We start from the raw sequence: 25,061 nt of genomic DNA, 5'->3' as shown, positions 1-25,061 counted from the left end.
TTGATATCATCAGCCTTCCTGAAAATAAATACTCGTGAGAAAGTTTAAACTCAGCATTTGGCAGGACAGTGAATTAAGCCAGATGAGATTAATCCAGTGCTCTAACTGAAAAACTGATCAAGGGGTCCATTTTCCTTTAGCCTTAGGGAACACTAAAAGTCAGTTTTTATACACCTTACTACACTGCCTCAGCACAAATTAACATTGCAGGACAAATAATGCAGCTTGTCAAGCAACTGCAAGATTATAAGCCTTTACCTTGACAGGTTAATACTGCTTAGAAAACCCATAATCTGACATGGCTTTAAATATTGTTCAGTTCCAGTGAAAACCCATGAAAAGCTTTAAGAACAAGTAGCTCTAGACAGACACTGGCAATGGCTACAAAATCCATTTGTTGTAGGTTCGGTTGCTTTTTTTTCCAGATCAAATATCCAAGTTTTTATGACTCAAGATAACAGCTCTATATGCAACAGCAACCCACTCTGGCACTGGGGAAACCAAAGGTGGGTTAGCTTAGTGGCACCATTTCATGTTCAACTTCACAATATTACTTTTATATACATTGCATGTATATTTCCACATAATTATAAATATATGGGCATGTCCAGTAATAATTACTATTTCTATGCTTTCTAGGAAACACTGTGCAACTCTTAGGCTGTGACACATGGCTGCTGTGGGCACGCCCAGCACTGGGGACCCTGGCTATGGCACTGGCAGCACTCACAGCCTCTGTGCTGGCAGCTGCCCACACCAGCACCAGGGGCTGCAGGATGACCCTGAAAGCCAAGACTGGGCCCATGCAGGAGTGAAGGGCACTGGCAGGTGCCCCACATGAGCACCTTGCACTACTCCTGGTGAAGCAGAAAATCTCATGCTGAGCAATAGGGCTTTCCTGGTGTTCCTAACTGGCCGTGTTTCCAGGGAGGCTGAAGCAGTGGCTGCAAAAGCCATTTTCTAATCTGCTGCTTGCTAAAGCAGACAGTTGCTTATCTCCTGAGCAGACATTCTGTGACAGCACATTAGGAGAGGTTTTCTCTCCAATCCTCAAGGGCTGAGTAAATACAAACAAATAACAGAGGTCTTAACACCCATCCCACATATCATGCTCATGATATTACTGTTATTTTTTAACTTTTTCTCAAAGAATCAAGCTCTTTCATTACTATTTAATCACTAAGTAAAATCTCCAGAGGCTGCCAGTGGATGCCAGTGGGTGGCTGAAAAAGCCAGACACAGTCAAATAAAACAGCCACAAGCATTGTGCCTCTCCACATTTCAGAGGCAACACAGGCATGGAAACAGCACTGGCAATCTGTGCCAAGGGACTCCAAATGCTAAAGAACTGCTGTAATATTGGGATACTCTGTGTGGAGGCAGCATTACTGCAAGGGGTGCATTTTCAAAGTGTCAAAATAGGACTTTAATTGTGTTTAATATTAATAAGGAGGCACACAATTAAATGATCGCACATGGGTTTGAAAATGTAATCTTGGGGAGGAAATCATTAATGAAAATATTAGACTGTTATGTTAAACTTATTACAAAAAGCAGACATTTTTTCATGCCTCCTTCAAAGTTAAATTTGGGAACAATTGGTATGAATTTGATTATTATATATTCACATTTCAGAACAGATTACTCCAAATACACAGCGTTGCTGAATCAATGCAGACTGTAAAAACACACCCTTTTCATTATTACTGCAGATAGTTTGTCAAGAGCTTTGCTTTATTGTCTGTGACAGAGATCATAATGCACATGTTGGCGTGAAAAATTACTGTACACAAAGATTAGACACAAAGCTACAGTCACTTCTCACACATTGAAAAATAAAGGATTGCAAAAATGAGTTACACCACAGGAAAAGCAGGGTCCAAGTGTTACTTGCCAATTTATCTTTAAACCCTTGCACAGCAGAAATTCACTTCCTGTCAGGAAAATAAAAAGGCTACAAATATAATAGATGGCACTTAAATGGCATTCCTTGTGCAACTGGTGTATCATTTAAGGTCTGGGTTTTGGGCACAGCTTCTCGCTTATGCATTCTGAACCAAATGCAAGAGCTTGTTTCTACCTGGCTGAAACCAGCAACAACTTTGACACTGAGTAAATCAGGCGATCCGACTGAGTGCTCACTGGGGCCTGAGTCATCACATTTTGCAGAATGTGCTGGTGATTTCAGATATCAAACTAAGCATCTCATTTTGGTATATCAGCATGTTACTGACAGCCAGAGACCTTCTCTCCTATTTCCCAAAGGAGGGTCTAGCAAAAATTTGCAAGAAGAAAACAGCTAAGAATCGATTATATTTAACAGAGGACAGATTTGAGATATACAGAAAACATCTGCCTAGGGAAAGGCAGTCAACATTTTATATGAAGTGCTAAATCTCTGTAAGCAAGAGCAGCAAAGAGTAACTATTGTGGAATAGATTATTGTGTGCAGCTTTGACACAAGGTTACACAACAAAAACCAAATGAAATTATTTAATGGTGTGCCAAGCCACAAGGTCAGAAGCTCTAGGGCTGATCTGCTCAATGCACTGTAGCCAGCAGCTGAGACATGCAGAACAACGCTGAGGACGATGACAAAGAAGAGGAGACGGATAGTTAAAAGGAACAATTTCCTAGTAATTCTGTATCTAAACCCAAATTATTCCTCACGTCATCTTTTCTCCATTTACTTAATGAATCAGCCATATGGACACTGGCTCCAAGCTTTCCTGTTTGTCTCTTGTTGCACAGAGGGCTGAGCAGGTAGAAATCCAAGCTCCTTTTCCCAGGAAAAGCACCAGGAAGCACAGAACCAGCCCTGACTGCACTGTATGTCCCAACTGTTTTACCACTTACTCAAGGAAAGAAATCCCATTTGCACCTGCTACTTGCACAAGTCTCAAAAACAAACCCCCACCTGCAAGAAGCACTCGAGGCTTTGAGGGCACTCACTGCCTTCCAAGACACTCAGCCCTCAGGTGACACATTCCAGCCAGCAGTCTCCTGCCAGCAAGCACCTAACCTAAGGACAATTGCTGGGACAAGAGCTGAAGAACAACTATCTCTGCGAACACCATTTACAAAGCACAGTCTCTTTTTCAGTGCAGCCAGTTGTAAGGCAGAGAGCACAACACAACATTACTCCAGGTGGTTGGGAAAATTCACAAGGCAACTCCAAAACAACCTGGTCCCATATAAATGCAGAAAGGTCTCTTAGCAGTTCAAGGGAAAGCAGGCAGGAATCTGGATTATGGCACTTCCACGAAGCCCATTCAGCCATGGCTTTCCCTAAGCACCCAGCAGGTTCCAGTGGATCAGCCCAGTCCTCTTGAGGCACAGATCTCTGTATGTGTTCAGATACCATAGCAAAGAGACACAGAGGAAGTTAGGAAAAATTAATAAAAAAAACCCAACTAATAGAAAAAATAAATAATGAGCAAAGTAAGCAGAAATCAGAATGGCTCTAAATTGTAACACAGACCAAGCATTAACCTCACGTGTGGCTCAAGTGCCACTACACACCATGGGCTGTACTACCCTGCTAACACACCCAGTGGATTTGTGACTGCAGGTGGGTACTCTGACTCAGGGATGGAGCCTGATGCTAAACGTGTTAATATGGTGTGTTAAGAACAATATTCAGGCTACCTGAAAATAAGTTCCATCTGATTTTAGTTACTTTTATTTGAAATCTCAAACTAGACCGATCTGACAATTGTTCAATATTAGGCTGTCTCACACAAACCCCAAAACTTTTACACTGATTTCATTCGTCATTTGGATCACACCCCAAAGGTCTGCATTGGAGAGGATGACTTAAAGGGATTTACAGAGCTGTTCTGCATTAGTCTGGTTAGCTTTCTAGGAGGTTGGTGACAGTTCATTGCACAGCCAAGCAGCCAGTCCCAAAGCACAAGACATGCCATGAATGGTGGCGAAGAGGGAATGCCATCTGTCTCTGCTGGTATGGCACTCCCTCGAAAAACACCCATACCATTTCTTGTCTTCTTTTCCAGCTGTTGGAAAGTGCAGTTAAAATCTAAATGGCTGTGCTGGATACCAAGAGACAGCCCCCACTCCACCACATTGGGCGATGCTCCCCAGCTATTACAAAAATGCCAGTCCACCAACCTGTGTATTCCCAAATCATGTGACACAGCCAAACACAGACCCTGAGGGCTCGCTGGGAGGTAGAAATAAACAAACAAGGAGAACCTCAACGAGAACAGTCAGGCAATTTCCAAAGAAGCAAATACTTAGAAAACCTTCTGATTCCGGCTGTTGGCCTTGCCAGCACAAGGCTATCACTGCCTTGTGCAGCCATGGCAACTTGGGAAAGAGGGTCTGTATTTGTAATTCTCTTTCAGGATTTGCCTGACAAGACAAAGGCGAAGGACATACATGGCCAGCTTGCTCTCAAACTCAGTTGAGTGCCCTCCCAAACCCTGCTGGCCCTCGACCAAAGCCTGACAAGGAATTAACACCAAGCATTTGTTTGAACACCTAAGTGGCAAAAGCACTCATGCTACAGCCTCCCCTATTGATCTTTAAAAAGAGCTCTTCACTGAAATCCAGGGGCTCTTGCAAATCAATTCCACTGTATGGCTACTAATTTATGCCTTCGAGCACGCATTTTATGTATAAAAAGAGTGGGCTTTTATTTTCATTTTTTAAATAAATGCCGATGCTTCTGTCTCATATGGGCATTTAAATTAAATTACATTATATCAGGCTGTCAAAAGCAATGAATGTGAACATTGACTGTAACTGCGTTGCAGCAGGAATTTGCTTTCAGAAATAATGCCATTAATTTGATGTTAGCCATGTGCTGAGCAGTTCAGCTGCCTGTGTGTCTCTCAAGCACTACATCAGGCAGGCAGACATTCTGCAAGCACAGCCACAAACAGATGCACTCTGGCTTGTCAAGCCCTCCTGCCTTTTTTTCTGGTGGTAAGTTTAAAATCACAGGGTTAAAAGGGAGTCCAGCCGTACATAATATTACAAAACCCCCACATCACTGAAGAAACTGAGGCGCTATGTATTTTTATATACAGCCATGAGATGAAAATTGAAGCTGTATGTCCAGGCATTTATTTCTTAGTCCTCTTTTGGTCACAAAGCCCAATTTCGCACAGGTACCAGTACCAGCACTAGCTGGTAACTCCACTAGGATCCAGAGAGTCCCAGTAAAACAAAACAAGTGTAAGAAAGATGAAGCAGAAAGTGAACAATTTCTTCTGCATTTTATTTTTCTCAGTAAAAGGACCAGCTGCAGGAAAATAGATGGCTTTTTGCAGCTAATGAAACACCTGTGAAATGCAACCCCCAAGCAAAACATTTGGCTGGCACCCCCTTGCTCCTTGGTGCCCTCTGTGCTGACTCCTAGATGCCCAGGCTGCAAACACACAGTTAACATCAAAATCGTGTCCTCCATCACAGCGTGGCGAGCAAAATGTCCCTTCAGCTCATTAGAACCTGGGAAGGGTTTAGCGGTCTGCAGTCAAAAGCAGGTTTTCTGGTGAGACTGGACAGGGAGCTCAGTAAAAGCAGAACTGAACCACCCTCCCCGCTGATGTTCTCCAAGCAATGTTAAAGAGGCCCCAGTGGGCCTCACATGCTAACAGGGCTTGTTTCCCCTGGGAGAATCCCAGCCTTGCCTTGCCAGTGCAGATGTGAAATCAAGTACAAACAGGAGTGGGTAGGGTTATTTTTGTAAGCAGAACACTGACTGACCCAGCAGGCAGAGAGCTACTGAAAGGAAGCAACTCAGAGGGGAGGAGAAAATCAGCAGGGTTCAGAAACAGGCCTGGGTGGAAGTAAGAAGCCTCTGTGAAGGATGGGGATGGAAACACATGGCAAACAAAGTGAGCCAAATATAAAAACTGGTGGTGCAGGATAGAGGTAGTGCTCATTTACAAATTCATTGCCCCAAAATGTCAATGAGGGAAACTGAACAAGCATAATTTACAATCCATTATGATACTACAGAAAACACAAGGCCTCTCAGCCAAATTGCACTCAATTTTTAAGCCTTATATAGAGGGCTGTAATAATAGCTCCACAGTTGCTGTGGAGGGTTTGAGAGGATGAATTTAGACTACCCAACTTCAGCTTCCCTCTGAAGGAAACTGTCCTGCTGCCCCTGGCAGCCTCCAGTCCCAGCCCAATCATCCTAGGCTTCTTAGGTTGTCCAACTCCCACCACCACCAATGCTTGAAAAGGTAAAAACGCTTTTTGGGGTGCTTTTCTGTGCCTTCATGTGGCTCGGCTCCTCCCCAGAGCTACACACACCAGCATCCCTAGGTCACCACCCGATGGAGTGGGAACCAAGGCAACACAGTGAGAACTTAACTGCAATTATCACCTCTATTTATTACTGTTCAGAGGATCACAGCCTATCAGTCAGGCTCTTCCTGCCAATACCAGACCTGTGTCTTACCTGCAACACAGAGGGTACTGAAGAAAAGAACTACTGTATAGGCATTTTAAACTTAGTCCTCTGAGTCCAACTGCTCTCACGTAATAGCTTTTGTGAGATCAGAAATTACATCTTTTTGTGATCTAAAAATAAATAGCAGCTGTCTCAGCACCTGAATCACTGGTTTTGTCTCTGCTTTTCTCCACAAATGGACCCCACCTGTACTGGGGAAATGATCCACAAGAAAGCGACCTTTGAAACCTGCAGGTTTCATCACCTGACACTGGAATTCATCTGACCCAGGTAAAAGAAGACTGCAGCTGTCAAAAATAGAATCGTTTCCCAATCCATTGTTCCTACAGTAAAGCTTACTTCCACCCACAAGTACTTGGGCCTGATTTCCCTAGCTCCTGTGGAAGGTTTTGGGAATGCCTGCCACATTTAGGGTTTATGGGATCTACCATAAGATCTAGGGGAGAATAACTGCAGAACAAATACCTGGTCTCACTGAACACCCACAACTTTCACTTAATGCACTTCATAGCTTTTCACTGTCCCAGCCCTCCCTGCAGACCCATCTAGCCAATAATCACACATGTAAACACAGAAGTCTTTACTCCACAGCCTTCTACTGCTAGTGGCTCCAGACAACAAAAATTAATCAATACCACCATTGACTTAAAGAGCATTTTACTTTAACCACAGCCTTCAGAATATGTAGTAGCATGGATGAACACTCTTTTCAATGCCAGGAGGCAGTAATGAAATCTAGACTGGCACAACAAAACAGGGAAGGTCATGCCAGCAAATCACTGCCTGCTGGATTCACAGTTCAGCTCCCATGACTCATATACTCACACAAGTACAAAAGAAGTCAAAGGTCCCAGCAAACAATTGCATTATGCACATTCTGACATGTGGAGAGAGGATTCCTATTGATGCTCGGGAGGGAGAAGGTGAGGACTTGGCATTCACACAGAGACATGCCAGCTCCCAGCTTCAGCCAAGTACAAGGGCCAGGTACTGCTCCATTATAAAATATATTCCCGGATTTCACTGAGGCCGTTGACAGTGCCAGGGAAAACCCAAACAACCATCTTAGCAACTGCAGAGGAGGAAGTTCCAATGGAGCAACCAGCAGCTTTCATCGCCTCCTGAGCTCTCCCAAGGAACTATCTTAAATTAGACACCCATTCCCCCACAGGGAGCAGGTTGTGTAGATGCTGGCACATAATTCACGCAACAAAAGGGGCAGTCAGCTTGTCATCATTTGTAAGCTCTGGGAAACTGTATGTGATCCGCTGACAGGAGCTGTAAGGAGCTCAAAATATACCACAAGGGTAATTTTTAGAAGATGTTAAACCTCTTATCACACACCATTCAAATACAACCGTTTCAGGCAAGTACTGGTTGCAGCTCGCAGGGAATGGCACAGCACAGATTTAACAACAAGCAAATGCTGGAAAAAAAACAATGTACAAGCAATCCTCTCTATAGTTCTTGCCATGTACAAATCAGTGCCTTGGTCTCTCCCTGATACTCAACAAACTCAGAAAGTAGCTGTGGGTGGAGGCTCCCTTGTGGAGACTCACATGGATGCCTTAGAAACATAGCCCTTCACTCCGTAAAGCCTTCAGTATCATGAATAAACATCCAAGCAAGGTGGTGTGAGCCACTGCCAGCCCAGGAAGGAAAAGGTCTCTCCAAGCCCCGCAGTGAGTTCCAGGCACTGGGGCAGTGGCCCTGCCTGAGACACTCACCCAGTGCCCCCTTAGGGCCCAGAGCAAAGGCTCGCAGCCCCCCAGCACTGCCTGCCGTGTGGGCAGGGCTGGCAGCTTGGCTTGGGTTACACTGCAACACAGAACACCTCACAGAGGCAGCTGCTCCCTCTCTTTCAGTCTTTGTTAGTACAGCCATTGACAGATAGAAGCAAGAAATATGTGAATTTCTGTGGAAACTCATACTTTCATTACAGTCTTTTTAATTCCTCTGAACAAGGTCACATTGTCAGATTGGCACCAACTAGATTCTCAATTTCCATGTCTTCCAGGCTGTGTTAATTAACTCCACTGCAAGTACAGCAGTCTTTGATATCCATGTCTCAGAAGAAAACATTACCATTGCAGGGGAGGGAGGGTATGGTGGCAGAAGTTGCCAAAGTTCCTATGCCACCTGCGGTTTCTGCCTGCACTGTCTCTTCCTCCAAGGGATGTGAGATGACACTGACCGAGTTTTTACACCCAAGCAATCCTTCTTTGGTGGGGAGCCACCTACATTCAGCCACCTTTCCCTCACGCCACCCCTCTCCTTCCCACTGCCTCCCCTTTATAGTACCAGCTTTCCAGCACAGTTCTGCCCAGGCACATACGTGCAGGAGTGGCTACTTTTCCTCAAAAGATGAGTATCTTTGAGAAGCTTGTGACCCTACCTGCTGATTATTCAACAAAACCCCAGCAATAACTGATTAACAAGGGACAAAGTCTCTCCTCTTTGTCAGGCTGTCCTGGGACTTCACGCTCTACAGAAATTCACAGGATCATGAAGGAGATCATCAAGAGCTGTGAACCCTGGTGATCTTTGCCCTCTGCTTAGTCCCTGCTATTGCCAGCAGTTGGTACTAGAATATTTAAGATTGCCTGGGTGGCCTTCACATATATTTTAAACACACACAAATATTTAATTTGTTCTAAATCCAACTCGTGTCTTGGAATTTTCCTTGGCCAAGAAAACAGAGACCTTGTCAGAAACACCGTTAGGGCTTCAAAAACTCACAGGGAACAGCCAGGTACCCAGAGAGGTCATGCTGTACTTGTTGAGACTGCTCACTACATCCTCCCTGGAGCAATGCTCTGGCAGCACGGCTGAGGGCCAAGAATAACAGGATATTCCAGCTCATTAACTAGTACTCCTGATGGACTTGGATTACATTCCTTTTACCCTAATACACAGTGTTGAAGTAGCTTGAGAAGTTTCCATCACCAGATACAACTGACAAAATCCACAGAGACGATCTGTTAAAGAACTCATTCCTGCCTTTTGGCTTGGGCAAAACAGACAAAAATCAGTGCATTCACCATTTATGGAGAAGGCCTTTATCAGCCAAATCAGTAGAGAACAATACTCTGCTAGGTACAAGAAAGAGCTGCCTATCCTGCCTTATAATCACATGGTTTGGTTCCCTTGATTTACAAAATACACTGATCAAAACAGCTTGGCATGTGAATCACAACACTTAGCTCCTTATCTTGTAACTCAAGATCATTTAGAGGACTCTAAATCCCCTCTCACAGAAAATTCTTGCAACACCTCCACATACAGAAGAGCCCTGGAGCCTGTCCTGAGAGCCAGGAGCAAGGTCTTTGCCTTGGAACCAGCTCTGAAGCTGGGAGCCTGCAGTGCACTCACCTGCTTTCAGAGTACGCAAAGGGCCTGGGAACAAGTTGTGCTCCCATGTGGCTCCTCCAACCTTTTGCACAGACTCAAAAAAGAAAAACCTAAATCCACCTCCTCCCTCACCTTTCCCTGTATGTTTAAATTAACTGCATCAAACTAAGCAGGTTGGTATTTACAAGACTAAATGGAAGGTGACCTTGAAGGACCTCTTCACCTTGTCTCTAGCACTCTCAGAAAGCCAGCTGTTTTGCATTATTTTTCTCTTTCTTGTCCTTCAGTTTATGTGTAAGAGACCCAGCTGATCTAGGCACTACGTGAATCATTAGAACAGCTCTGCATTTCCTCACGTGCTTGAAAATCTGCCACTCAATCACAGACTGACAGGCTCAGCCAATCTCCGCTGTAGCTGAGCAGGTCTCAGCACAAGGCAGCAGATCCTTCAAAAGTAGCCAGGGCATACAGTCTGGAGAGGTTTAAAAGTTTGAAACACCATTCTGAACTGCATCAACAAAGCAAATGCAAACAATGTGGGAACTAGACAGCAGAAAATATTTTTAGTCTCTCTGAAAAAAGAGCCTTTGGGGTAATCACATTCAAAATACACTTATCTAGATCCGGATATGAGTAAACATGAGATGAACAGATATGGAGTATCACACTGAGCCCTGCATTTAAAGGCAGGCATGAAGACTCCATGCCACACAAACCACTCCTGCCTACTGCTCTTGCTGGACTACCACTGTCAGAAAATGACAGCAAATCACAAAAATTTGTTGTTAAGACACTATGGCTTATATTCCATCTATTTTTGCAGTTTCAAAAATTGAGCACCAATGTGCTTATGTGCACAGAGATATGCTGGGAAAAGGAGGGAGATAAGATATCAGGAATTTTGGGGGGTCACGGGAAAGCCTAACTGACACAGTGAATAAAATATATGGTACGAGGAATGCAGCAGCTTTGTGGGACTCATGAATCCATCATGCTCTCAGCTGAGATCTAGATAGCATAAACTGTCATGCAAATCCTTCAGCAGCAATTACACAATGCATGGCAGACTATATTGTTACCATTGTGCTTAATTACATATAGTGCTCCTAAGATTCTGCTGTGCTGCTCTGTTGTCCACTCTGCAGCATGCCAAGGAACAAAGCCATGATTCTTGCCTAACTGTATGAAAAAGGACTGATGTGAAAAGACCCAAATAAATCCCACAAGATGGTTTTACAATAGTCAAAAACACTTCCATTGTGAACTATAATAATCCTTAAATTAAGGCTGGGAATGGACCTAGTTCTTCCAAAGATCATCAGAAACTCTGTGTTTAAGGTGCTTTAGAATAACAATCACTGTCTGACAGCTTTTCTTCATAAAAAAAACTGTTACCTTATAGCTATGATAAATTAACCTTGGTTTAGGTGATAGTCTCTATGTACATCTGTCAGAAATCTCACTTTTATTTCTACAAGTAGCCTTAAAGTGTGCATTTGAGGCTCTGGATGCTGCAGGTCTCCTAAGCAACTGAAGGCTGATTGTCACAAACGACTGGTGAAGAAAGAGGTCATTTGTGGACATCATCCTGCAGAAGTGCTATTTCTGCACAGTTTTTCTGCACAAAATCACTTATGCCAAAGCTAACATTGATCGCATCATAAAATTGTGGACACCTCCCCCAAAGAGAGAACTGCATTAGCAATTTAATAATTGCATGCCTTCTGCATTCAGCAAACTTCTCTTAATTTATCTAATCAGCATTAATTTAAATGCAGGATAATTAAGATACACTCATGGAGAGCTGAAACGATCCCTGAAAATGTAACCACTTGATGTCTTGTGGCATTCACTAATAGTTGGAGTCCTAGTAAGACTGAACAGACACACTTAGGGCAGCAGAGGCAAAATCTTATCATGGGCTGCAAAAAAAAGATTTAAAAACACATGCGCATTTCAGAGCAGACTAGAATCAAATATCTGAGCGTTTTGCCCTTCAGTAGATGACCAAAACAGTAAATGCCACTTCATCTTCTTTTTCCCATGTTTTGTCTATAAATAAGCCAGTATGTTGGCGTATTAACTATCCAGATATTTATCATCAACATACAAGAACCTTCTGGTATTGCTTCTAGCTTTTGTATGTGCTGACCCACCAAAGCACAAATAGCCCAGAAAAATCTGTCTGCAGACAGTCAAATTATGTCCATGTGAGAGCAATAAATCTGAACCACAGTCAACACACTCAAACTTTGTTTGATTCACTTGCCAGGCTCTTGGGACTCAGGCAGATCCCAACTTCTTTACTTGAGTAAACACTTCCTGGCAGTCTGTGACAGTTTTTTCTCAGTGAGGAGAGTAGTTTTGCAAGTTGTAACTTTTTTTCCCCAAACATTCTCAAAAATTCATACAGCAGTCACTGAATCAGTGGTTTGCACATGTGACAGATGCTAAGAGTGCCTCAGTTAGTGCAAAATGCTTTGTAGGAGATCCCATGGGAGAGGCAGACAGAGTGGGGAGAAGAGCCCCAGGAGAGGTGGCAGCTGGCTCTGAACTGTGCCGAGAAGGCCAGGAGCAGACCCGAGCTGCCTCTGCATGACATTACCCACAACGTGAGTGTACCTGACCAGAAAACCATCCAGTACTGTACAGCAGCACTGAGGGCAAGGGTTATGTCCCGGCTCTCAGAAGGACTCATCAGCTCAAGGTCAGAACTGCCCTAAGGAGGCTTCTCAGCTTCTGCCTTCTAGGGTCTGCTGCTCCCCTCTCTCCCAGCGCAGGCAGGAGGAGCTCACTGCAAGAGCAGCCACAGCAACCAAAGCAGAGGTGGCCTGGCCAGGCAGGCAGGAGGAGCACCAGCATCTGGGGAGAAACAAGCACGAACCCACGCACCCACGGAAAAGCCTCTGCTCTGGGAAACGGAAATTCACCTGCTTTAAAAGCAAGAAATGCCACATGAACATGAATCGTGACAGTGTGTGACATGGGAGGGTCAGACCAGAACGGTTGCCTCGGCTGAGCTGAGCAGCTTTGCATAGCTGGTAGGGTGAAATGAAGGGTTCCTAACACCACAGCCCCCGTGAGGGGGTAAACACAAAATTTCTTTTGCCACTTTTGCATTCTACTGGCACTCAATTTAACACAGAGAGGAAAACAAAGACACAGAGCTGGTGCTGCATGGAAATAAAAATGAAAGTGAGACTAAATTTGGGATCTTAACCATTCCTGTAATATTGCTGTGAGAACATGATTCTTCCATCTAGTGTACTTAAGTTATACTTCTCAATATTACTGACTGTGTTCTACACAACATGGAACCAAAGACAAAGATTTGACATTTTATAAATATGCATTGGTGTCAAAGCTGACTTGTTAGACTGTCACCAAGTTATAACATCCATGTGAGTGACATTTTAGCTCCTGGCAAACAGTTTGTCCTTATAGTGGGTATTACTAATATGTAATTAAGTTTATATAAACTAAGGAAGAAAATGACATACTATTTTGATTCACTTCTTAAAAGTACCCCAGTGCATTCTTAAACATGAAGAATGTCCACGGTTAGGATTTTTATAAAATACACTTTAATCTTGCACTCTGTAGCTATTTAATGATTTTGCCAGTAGCAATTTCTTATTGCATCTCCTCTTTTATTCAAAGCTTACCTACTGCAATGAGTCTTTATAAAAAAACACATTAATTAAGTATGTCTTGGCTTCACTAGCCCAGGAAAAGACTATTAATCATTTCACAGCACAAGCACAACATAATACCTGCTATTGCTCACGGGCACCTCACACTAACTGACTCCTGCCGCATGATGTAATTGCCTCCAACAACCCTGAGCACACAAAGAGGCTTTTTCTCTCACCAGCCATTCACTCATCTCACCTCATGTAAAGCAGCTGATCCATTTGTGAGCTATTACAGGATATTTTTTTCCTTTTCTTACAACACTATATGAACATCTAGTGAAATATACTTGTAGTGTCCACGCTGCTACTGGATGTAGGGAGGACACCTATGGCTTGAGTGGGGCAGGATTGTCGGTCTCTTCCCACCAAATCCTCCTGAGTAGCTCTCAGCACTGAGGGGAGCCAGTGCTAAAGAGGAGATGCAGCTGTAACCAGCAAACAGGCTTGTTATAGGCAGGGTCACTGAATGACAGGAATTTTAAAGGGGCGAAAGGGAAAAAAAAATTACAAATTAGAGCAATTACTGATGGTCTCATGTGAGACACCCGAGGCACAACTTCATTCCCAGTTTTCTAATGTCATTCCTGAGTTGGACTTTAGTCAGAATGAAATGGTGTTCGTGTACATTTCATGGATAGTTGTCACAAACTCTGTTAATATTTTATTGCATGAGAAAGGAAGAAAAGAAGTCGTGGCTTATTAATGAAACAAGTAAATTATTCCCTGACCTTGACTAGATGTTTTTAAAGCTCTTCAGTATGTTGACAATATGTGCTAGGCAGCAATTATTTTTCATGGAAAATGTTTCTCTGATATCCTACTTGTACCTTCATTAATCATAGGTCACCCTCAGAGGTGCAAACGTCACATTTGACAAACATCTAAAAAATCAAAACATTTAGAGTGACTCTGATCATAAGACATTCATTTTACCCTAACACAGCTAAAGGTATTCAGATTAATGTTTAGAACTGCCTAGTGTGCCTTTTTTGGGAAGGGGGGGACTCTAGCTACTTACCTCAATTGGGGAATAGGTTAAGTCTATCTATGTGTACAAGTTTGAACTGGTTGACTTTTCTCATCAGATGTCCTATTAACTGAGCTGACACTCACTTTAACACATTACTCACTTTCCCTCTCTCTCATGGTGAATGAAGATATGCAAGAAACCACAGGTGTCCCAGGTCTTTTCTACCACCAATGGGCTCCCCCATACACTTCTGCCCTTCTGCCCTCTGATCCCAACTCCTTTTTCCTTCTCCTGCTCAGGACATGCTAGTGTTCTTTCCAGCACTACAGTGCTGACACATGCACCTCCTACTACTCTTGCATGCTACATTTAGGGGTATATTTGATGAGGAACTTAGTAAAAATTCCGTTTCATCAACTGGCTTGCTCTGAGATGTCAGCAAAGGGAAAGGCACTGGGAGGTCACAGGGAGATGCTGCCAGACATGGCAACGTGGGAGCTGGAGCGAGGGAGCAGCAGGAACAGAGTGAAGTGTGATCTATCAGAGCAAGGTGGGGAATGAGGCTGTGAAAGGTGTGAGTTGAATGCTAACAACGTGAATGCTTGGCTCAGGTCCTCTCTTTCTGCTGTGGCTGCACCAGATCCTCTCCTCTTTCCATCTCTGGCTGTCCTTAGCTGCTTTCACCCAGGCTCTGTTGTACAGCTACCATGACAATTTGTGGCTGGTTGGGGCTAAACCAGCAGCTAAAGCCCAGTGAGTAACAACTCCACCCTATGGTGTGTGTTACTGCATGAAGGGATGAAAATCCCTTTTTAGCTGTATGGACAGTGCTCCTCTTTGGAAACATAACTGCAGGATCTACAATATTCCTCACGTTTTTCCTTCAAAGTCCCTCCTGCTCTGTCCCTTCCCAAAGAGATGCTCCAGTTGTCATTTTACAAAACAAGTATTTGAGACACAATGACCTCAAACAGGTCACTTTCAGGGTGCATGGGGCAGAACAGACAACCAAACCCATGTCCCTGATCACACAAACCTCAAGGCATCTCTCCTCTTCTGTTCAGGCTTACATAAATTCCCTTCACAGCTTCTAAAGCGGAGGTGTAATGGATGTATTTGACAAATATCAGTAAGTGGGGATAACTGGTACATCCCATTAAAAAAGAACAATATATTGCTTCAGTATTAAGATAGTACAAACAGAGGAGCTAAAAGAGCAAAGGTTTACTAATAAAGTTAACATGAGATAGGAGGTGGTACTTTCTGTGCTTACCTTCAGCACTGTGATATTCCATGCAAAACTCTCAATGGCTTTGCTTAATTTTCTTCCTTTCAAACCTTCTTTTGTCCCAAGGTTATGAAGCTCTTCATGGAATTCCATTCCTAAAAATACAGATTGCCACATCATTCAGTGCACAGTTGATTTTCCCTATAAAATGGTGAGTGAGCATTTTCAGTCTTGCAGCTGGGACTTTTTACAACCTTTCTGTGCTTTACCCCCCTCCTTTTCCTTTTATGACTCCATCCTGGGAGAACATTTTTGAGAATAAAGGTGTCATGTACAGTTTCAGGGCTGTGCTTCCACTTGGTTTGTGGCTCTCCTTGCCAGTTCTGCGGTTCCACACAGGCACTGGTCCCTGCACAGACACTCCTCCAGCACTTCTGCCTGCAGCCTGTACTGCTGCAAATACTGTGGCAAAAGGCAATAGCTCATCACACTCCTTGAGTTGATGACTTTGCACCTTGGAAGGCTGTCTGACACATGTGGAAGATACCTGTTCAGCACAGCAAATGCAAGCTCCAATGCATACCCCCTCATTAATCTTAATCACAGTCACACAGAAAAGCCCTTGTACTTCACAGTGATAAATTACGTCAGAAGTGCGTAACTGTAATTACAGGATTGCTTCTCCTGCAGCACCAAGAACTGAGACTTCCAACCACAGCCCTGTTGCACTTCATTGCAGATGTCTGAAAATGTCTGGAGATCTATTGCTGGATACAAGAATTCAGGAAATCTAGGAGCAGATTAAAAACCTTAAGGTATCAAATTAGCCCACTGATTTCACAAAATCTACAGTGTATACAACCATTTCTCTCAGTCTGGTGTGGATTAAGAGACAAAAACGAAAAGAGTTGCTTATGTTCCCTAATTTGTACCTTTAAAAGGCAAAATTGGCACTAAATAACTCCAAAGCATCTCAAGCCCATACTGGCTGAACAAAGCAAGCTCCATCTCCAGTTGTTTCATAGCTCTCCCTCCCTTACCACTTTAGGGTAAATGTCACTCAAATTGAGCTTTATTGAAATGACATCAAAGAAATGCCTATGGAGAGAACATCTGCATGATGTAGACGCAGAGGCTGCTTGGCAGGTTGCGGAAGGACAGTCCAAGGCAGACTTGCACTCAGCACAGCTTGCCCAAAGCACTCCTGGAAGACTAACAATAGTTTTTCTTCCCTTGTGCCAACTCCAGGAGCTCAGTAACACTGAGGCTGTTCAACCCCACACAATGCAGTATTTCTCTACTGTTTATGTTCCAAAACTTCACCCACTCACAGGCTTTGTTTGTCAAGGGTAAGAGTTCCTCCAGTATATCCTTTGGAAAAACAGTCTAAATAACTGCACCCCAAGCAAGATTTCGTTGCAGGTGTGCTTCATGCTAACTGACTTAAAAATCATTTCACTTCAATTAGTAAAACAAAATCTTCAAATGATTTGCTTTGTCCTGGGAAAAAAAGTGAAGGCTAATGGATCTTAGCTCCACATGTGCAACCCTGACTTTATGCAGCATCCTTTTAGTTATTTTTCCCTCTGGACCTCACTTCTCCATCTGTAACTCGGATACAGTGCTGCCACAGAGAGAGGAAGCCACAAACATTTGTTAGGCTGCAGGTAGCAACACCAATGAAAGCACTTAGCAGGATCAGTCCTCCAAGCTGCTGCTGACCACTGTGCATTGGGCTGAACCAGCACATTAAAAAAGACAACAAAACCAGGCACACAAGAACCAGTGTGGGAGAGCCAGCAGGCCCCTGAGGCACAGGGAACCCACACCAAACAAGGCTATGAAGCAGAGGTCTGGTGGGAACACATGTTCAGAGGAAGAAGAACTGGGGTGAGGTAAAGGACAATGTCACAGGCAATTTTATCTGTGACAACTCCTAATTTTGAGTGCTTCATCTTCCCACATTGGAAGTGTTATATAAAAATTTGCCTGGGTAACATTTGCAACAAAGTCATTGGCAAACGAGCATGGGGAGGGATACTCTCTCTCATAGTCCTTTCCTCTGTTTAAATCCCATGGCTTCAGAGAAGCACTTCGTATCTCTCCAGCTGCCTACTCAAAGAGAAATTTTAAGGCTAATGTGCAAGAAAAAGAAAAATATCAGTGGACGCAGCAGCAAATTGAACACACTTGAAGAACTCCTCTTTTTCCAGGGGGAAGGAAGGAGAGAGGAGCTGCATGAAACTCGGGACATCAGTGTGGTGGCAAGGTACTGCATGGGATTTTCTATACACATCTCCTGCTCACAAAGACTTCAGTGCCCAGGCAAATGTCATGGGTTCTTCTCTCTGTGCACACACCAAGCTGGGCAGAAAGGCACCTGATGCTGTTGAGAGTCTGCACAGTTTAGTGCAAAGTGTTGCTCTTAAATTAAACTATAGAGACCCTCCTGGGTGCTGCACTTTCCTATTACTGTCCCACTCCTAAACCCTCTGCACACAATGAAGACTTTGGGCTGAGGAGTTTTATGCTGCTTACCCAGATTCACAGAACCAAAGCACGTCACATGCTTCGACCTCCAGCCAGACTTGCCTTTCGCCCCTTTACTACCACAATGCTAGCATGGCTAAAGAGCTAAGACTACGTTCCACCCTGCCCTTGGCACCACATAAAATCAGTTAAATGCTACTGTTGCAACAGCTTCCAATTTCTCCTAATTAAAAAGACAAATTAAAGTATTAACTACAAAACAGCAGTTTCATTCATTATTTACAGTTAGCAGAAGCAAATGGCTGTAGCCTGCATCACTTGCCAAATCCAGAAATGCCTATCAGAAACAATAGTATTTATGACTGTTGTGGTCTCAGAAGACCATGCCTAGAAACACAAATTAAATGCAGTCACAGGTGTTTGTGTTACTGACCTTCAAGGCTTGCTACGGGTTAGGAGTATGTACGGGTTAGGTTATGTACAGTTGTACAATAGCTAAATGAACTGAAAATAGATTTAATTTCTGCAGTGTAAACCACTAATGAAAATACACTGCATGTATTTATTCAGCATGGTTTTTGATGCATGAAAGCTGATGGATTTAGTTGTGGAGGATTACCACTGCCAAATGTGAACTTGTCTCCCTAGTAGGGCTTATTCTTGCATATCAGTAGAAACTACAGGAGACATCTCCCAGTTCCAAGTCTAGCCTGCTATTCTGAGCAGTGATGAAGAGAGGTTTGCATGAATAAGCTGAACTAAGAATCACAGACAGTTTGGTGATTTCTGTCATCCTGAAACAGGAGTGTGAACCCACAGCAGAGCAGACAGCACACCAGCGGCCACTTCTGAACCACTTCTTCCACTTCTGATGCACACTAGACACAGCCCAGGTTCAGACAAAGACATCAGAACAATACTCCAGCAGTGTAAGGTCTATTTTACACCTGCTTACCGTGGTTTGTGCCCATATATCTGACAGACATAAAGCACAACCAAACAGATTTACTGTGATAAAATGGAATTGTATTGGCTCAGGTTTACAAGGTCCAAAACAAACCTAAACAGGAAAAGAAGGTAAAGGTAGGTGTGATACAGCCTGGTCCTGTGGGTAGGAAAACCTCTTGCCTGCTCTGTGTTTCAAAGGAACAACTGAGTTAGAGAATGCACTCAGTGAAGTCACCACACCTTCTCACCACCTCTTTTTAATGCCTTTCTGGTTCATTTAACTAATTTAAATGCTGTCAGACAGTTCAGAGCTGTATAGCAGATAGAGAAGTAGCTTCTAAGGTGAAAGCTGAGTATTTTTCCCGATCGCACACCTGCATTGTTACTGGAAGATGAGCCTTCAGGAGGGTTCACCAGAGAAAGACTGAAATGCTCATTTACATCCAGGTGAAAAATGCTACATCAGTCACAAACACTAAGTAAATTATGGCACATAATTTCCCATCTTCCATCCAGAACTGCTCAATAAAGATGGATTACCTGCTTTCTGGCACTGAACAATCTTGTCATGAGTGGTGTCTGCCGTCTCAATAAGAACCCTGCTCTCTTGAATCATCTGTCCAGAAAAAAAAAAAAAAAAGGAAAATAATCAGCATTACTAGGGTTTCCTGTAACATCTAACACACAGAAAGTACAAAGGTTGAAACAGGAGAGGAGGTCTGCTCTGAAAGCAATACGATAAATATTGGATCCCTCCTTCCCCTGGGGGCTCCCAGATCTGTGTCAAGCCAAGCACCAGTTGCTGTGAAAATGTTTTGCTCCAAAAGTCAAAGAAGAGCTGTTTTACATCCGTAAGACACCACTGCAAACAATATGAAGGAAACACAAGTGATTTCAGAAGAAAGCAGAGTTAGCAGACAAAATACATTCTATGTTCAACTAAGCCCATTCTAACTAGTACTTCTCGTGAAACAAAAGTAGTAAGTACAGTCCTTGACATACTTGGTTATTAAAAATGTTACCAAGTAATGAATAGAAATGTTTCAAGAGGTATTTAAGCCTGTGCTGAATTTTATGCTATACAACAGCTCAGACAGCTATAGGATTTCTTGAGTTTCTCCTTGGAAAAATTGAGATCCAAATCCTATCCTGTCCTCAATATTTCTGTTGAAGCTTAATAGAAAAGACAAAAACACAAAAAATCAAAACAAAACAAACCCTACCTAAAACAAAACAAACCAAAAGCAGCAGTTTCAACAAGCCTACTCACAAGTTTCAAGAGACCTCCATACTTAATGGACTACTCTAGGAAGATGTCCAACAACAAACAAATGAAGGGTCCATTACCTGACAAAAATCAGGTAAAATCCTGAGCCTCCCTGCATGCAAATACTCATCTCCTTTGATGATAACAAGCTTCCAAAACCTCTCAGAAGCCCAGAAGCCCAATATTGTTCCACTGTTCTATTTTGTGAAATTGCAAAAGGTGGTACATACATGTGCTATGGAAGGCAGGCACATGCTGTATAAGAAACCATGCCTCACTGTCCTGGGATGTTCACCACAAACCTCAATCAAACCCAAACAGCACAAGAGTGGTGCCAATGAGAAACGAAGCAAACTGAAGAGTGACTGCCTAATGTTACACCCTGAAATTACAGAAGTCACCACCTGAAAGCTTTGCCAAAATGCTGCAACTGCTAAAAGCCTTCCTACTTTCAAACATGCTAAATATGAAAACCCAAAAAGTAGGTTTCGATGATTTTAGTGGAAGACAGCATAACAGTAATAAATTAACACTTGCAAATTAGCACATCTTACTGTTTTAATTAGACACAAGGAATGAGAGACGCTTCCACTTGTCACACTCAAACTTCCAAATTCTGGAGAAATTTAGATCCAAATTTTGCCCCTCATCCCATTTTTATTTCTAATTAAATGCATTAAGACAGGCTGCATTTAAGAAAAATACCTATGCCTTGCCTTCAATATAAAGAACATAGGAAACAAAATCCATTATCACCTTCACAGGCATAGTGCAAAAAGCCTATACACCTACACAGTGCAAAATTATTTTTAACAGAACATGCCCAGTGGATATGCCTGAGATTCAAATTACTTTTGATAGTATCCTTTGCCTTTCATTCTTATTACTTGCTTGTTCATGCATCACGTTTATTTTTTCCCTCTTTGATATTTTCACTTGTCATCTAGAAAGAAATGGCAATTTCTACCCACTCTCTGGCTTTTCTGTACAGCACATTATCATTTTATGCTGAAGGAGCCATTCAGCTGACAACTACCAACGCTGAAGGCAGGTCTGAGCACTAAGGACAGTCACAAAAATCCTGCAAGTCACTAAAAAGGCAGCCAGAGGCCAAATGTGCACCTCTTGCACATACAGAGCTGGGGCCTGTGAGGAAGTGCCCACACTGCCCAGTCCAGCCAGGTGATCCCAGCATCTCCATGGCTCCTGCACCTCATGAAGCCATCACCCTGGCCTTGGGTCCCACTGGGTCTGTGCCTGTGCTTCCTACCCAGCAGCAAGGTTTGCCCCATGAGGTCAGCTGCATCTAAGCTGGTACAGGACATCCAGCATGTCACACTCTCCTGTGCTCAGATCCCTCAAGAAGAATGAGACTTGTGAGGTTTTTATATATACACATGCATACATAACATCACACTCACACACACATATATATATATACACATGGCCACAGGAATATCCTACCACACACAAAAAAAAGCAGGCTTGAGAATCATGCAACTACTGGACCTACTCCCAGGAATTTCTGGCATGCTTGTTTTAGGATTCTCAGACATTAAGGTATTATATTCATTCTTTAAGAGAAAATTAGCACTAGGATGTCTGCAGAATAGGTAGAGCAACCCTCCACTCCTTTGATGCTGACATCAAAGTCTCACTTGCTCTCAGCTCAGCAAGAACAATTAAAAACAGATCATGTAGCAGAATTTAACCTGTTCCTATCTTCCTGTTCAGCAGTAATCTTGACAAAAATAAGCAGCTTTTGTTCCATGACAAATCCTGAGAGTGTTTTCAGAGTTCCTCGGCACAGTGACGGGGGTTAGGGGACAACCTCAGTTCATCACCTGGCATCCTCCCTCACACGTTCTAGGAAATAGTGCACTAGGTAGAAATAATGGGAATCAAGCTAGTTATGAGATAAGACTTAGGCTGGCCTATGGCACCTTTACTACCTCTGATAACCCAGTGTACAGGACCCTGTATCCCTACATGAGGGGCCAGACTCTGCTCTCAACAAGAGCTGCACATGCAGTTCCTCTGAGCACAATATCCTGCTTCCTAACGCTGACGTAAAAGATGGCAACAACAGGCAAGGGCAAGGACAAAGCCTGGGTGTTCACTTTGAAGAACAGACTGATTCAAACAGACGAGTACAACAGGCAAGTAACTGCTATCCAGGAATAGTTACAGCATAGGGTCATGGCATCTAGACAGACATTTTCTTTTTTGTCACTAGTTCTGACATGAGTCCATGATTTCCCAGTCTGAATCATTTCCTGCTGTTCCAGCTGCCATCACATCTGAACCTCTGCTTGAGGATGTCACCCACTTCTTCTAGAAGTGGCAAGAACCAGAAGCACTAAACACGCAACATGGAAGGCTGTGCGATTTTCTGCTGGGAAAGTAACCCCATAATCACATGGCAGCCAGAGATTTTCAAGCCCAGTTTTGCCAGTAATGTTGCAAAAGCCACAAAGCTGTCTCAAAAGTGAAGAGTGAGCTTTCTGATGTTTGCAGCATGAATTTCCATGCACCTTTCCTCTGCTCAGACCTCTGCTGAGCAGCCCTCCAGGGAGCTGTGTAAGTCCCAGCCATCTGGCTGGAGCCTGTCAGGATGCTGTTTAATGTCAGCTCCCAAACGGCAGCTCGCTTCAGTAAGTGACTCTCACAGAGCAAGAGATGTCCCTACTCCCTCAGGAATCTTGTGTTCCATCAGAGTGTTAGCTCCTGAATGCTGAGCTTCAAGGGAGTAACTTCCAAGTGATATATACTGAAAAGCAACCTTTAGAGGATGGGTGTTGGTATCTGGGTCCACTTGGAGGGAGGATATTTTATCAGCTGCAGAAGCTGGCAGGATTTCTTAAGACAACTTGCATTTCTCATGTCAAAAAAGGTGATAAAATTTACTGAGTGATGTGTTTAATGTAATTGCGGGGTGGGGGGGAAAATTGGACCAAAACAAGAATGAAAGCACACAAAACCTGATTCTGGTATAGGAACTGAAAAAGCTACCTTGCTGACCAACTGCAAGGTAGTTGTAAGTAGAAAGCAGGAGTAAGCAGAAAGGAAGAAGACAGAATGGAAGTAACTACCACACACCTTGACATCATTTGGGAGCCTGCTAAGTTGAGTGCTTGGCCCTGCATCCCCAGGGCTGAGCCCCATAAGGAGGATGTGGGGCTCCTCACCTGGCATCCCCAGCAGTGCAGAGCTCTGCAGCGACAAAGGCCAGTCCTGCTCTTCCCTTCAGGCACTGCTGCCATGTTTCCACGGGAGCAGGGATACAAAGACTTTTGTGAGTACTGGAGGTGCTAACCTTCCTGGGAGAGGCTGCAGAGGCAGAAGCACTCTCACAGCAAGAAGTGAATAAGGGGTTGTTCAGAATGACAAAAGAGGCGCAAGGCACAAGGCCCAGAACTATCTGTCAAGTTTAATAAACTAATGGGAATTAAAAATAGAAAGCCTCATCTGCATATATTAGGATCTTTTTTCTGCAAAACAGCTCATTAAATATTTTTACACAATACTGAAAGCAAGAAGCACAAACTTGATTCATCTCAATCCACCTGAAGCATTCTGTAACAATCAGGCTGGATTCTCAAAAAAAGCATAGGAAGTAAGAGTTGGCACAAACCCAGGAGTTCTCTCCTTATCCGGTATATGAGACCCAGAAAGTGGAACAGACCAAGGGTTGAAAACATAAGCGACCTGTCTCACTTCAGTGTCTAAGAATAGCATGGAATATCAAATTTAAAATCCCAGTGCTTCATGCAAAGAATAATGATTTACTTTGTCACTTAATTGTTAATTACAAAGCTAAACAAATCTTAAGTGTAATTTAAAATATCTTAATGCTGAGGGCATCATATTACTCACATGAAATTAACAGGGTTATTTATTGCCTGTACTAAAGGCAGTTTAATCACAGGATCAGTAAAAACTGAACAAAAGAATGTTCTTTTTACTTTAATGAACTCTTATGCTAAAGACCAACTGCTTCTTTTCATTATGAATTATTCTACAAATTGAAAAGGAGAGAGGAAATTAACACAGCAGAGTTTCACCAAAAAAAGACCAAAAAAGAGAGGAAAAGCTCCTGGTGGCAAATTAAAGTACTGCTCCTGCTGGAAAGACAAATGAGAAAAAAGAGACAATTCAATGAAACCTTTCATAAATATTCCAAAGTTTAGAACAGAAAGTGACTGACCACCAAACTAAGAGGAAGCTTTCTCTTAGGTTTCTCCTCATGGCCATTGTCCCAGTCTCCTATGCCTTTCATTGACAATGAAGAGTTTTGCCTGGGTACAAAACAAAACCACAAAAAACCTTCCTAGACAAACCAAACCCACCATCAAGCAAAAATAAAAGAGGTTACAAAAATACAACCAATTAAAAAAAAAACAGCTGAAGTGCAAATTGAGCTCATGAAAATTTGAAGAGAATTCCCTTTAGAACTGAGCATTTCTTGCACACATCTGGGACAAGAAACAGCCAGGCAATCGTGTGCCAGCAAGTTCTGCAAGGAAAGAAGGATGGGCATGTAGTGTCAGGTCATGGGAAGGAATGCTGTCCACCAGTCTGTCCACAACCTTATCTCTGTCCCAATATACTTCAAGCCAGATTTCAGTACCTGAGCCTTTTCCTGCAACAGCCCAGTATCA

At 43.2% G+C, this 25,061-nt stretch overlaps 1 protein-coding gene across 1 annotated transcript in view; it reads right to left on the bottom strand.

Moving 5' to 3' along the window:
* PLCL1 (phospholipase C like 1 (inactive)) overlaps nt 1-25,061 on the bottom strand; it is a 181,569-nt gene that overhangs the window by 4,828 nt on the left and 151,680 nt on the right. The window contains exons 4-5 of the mRNA XM_085066109.1: nt 19,674-19,749; nt 15,741-15,850 (exon numbers count right to left, since the gene is read on the bottom strand). Coding sequence (XP_084922235.1) covers nt 15,741-15,850; nt 19,674-19,749 — 186 coding nt within the window. The remainder of the gene's footprint in view (nt 1-15,740; nt 15,851-19,673; nt 19,750-25,061) is intronic.

The sequence above is a fragment of the Lichenostomus cassidix genome, chromosome 7 (assembly GCF_008360975.1).
Source record: "Lichenostomus cassidix isolate B80296 chromosome 7, HeHo_3.0, whole genome shotgun sequence".
NCBI classification, from domain to species: Eukaryota; Metazoa; Chordata; class Aves; order Passeriformes; family Meliphagidae; genus Lichenostomus; species Lichenostomus cassidix.
This window is presented reverse-complemented; position numbering and strand designations above follow the sequence as displayed.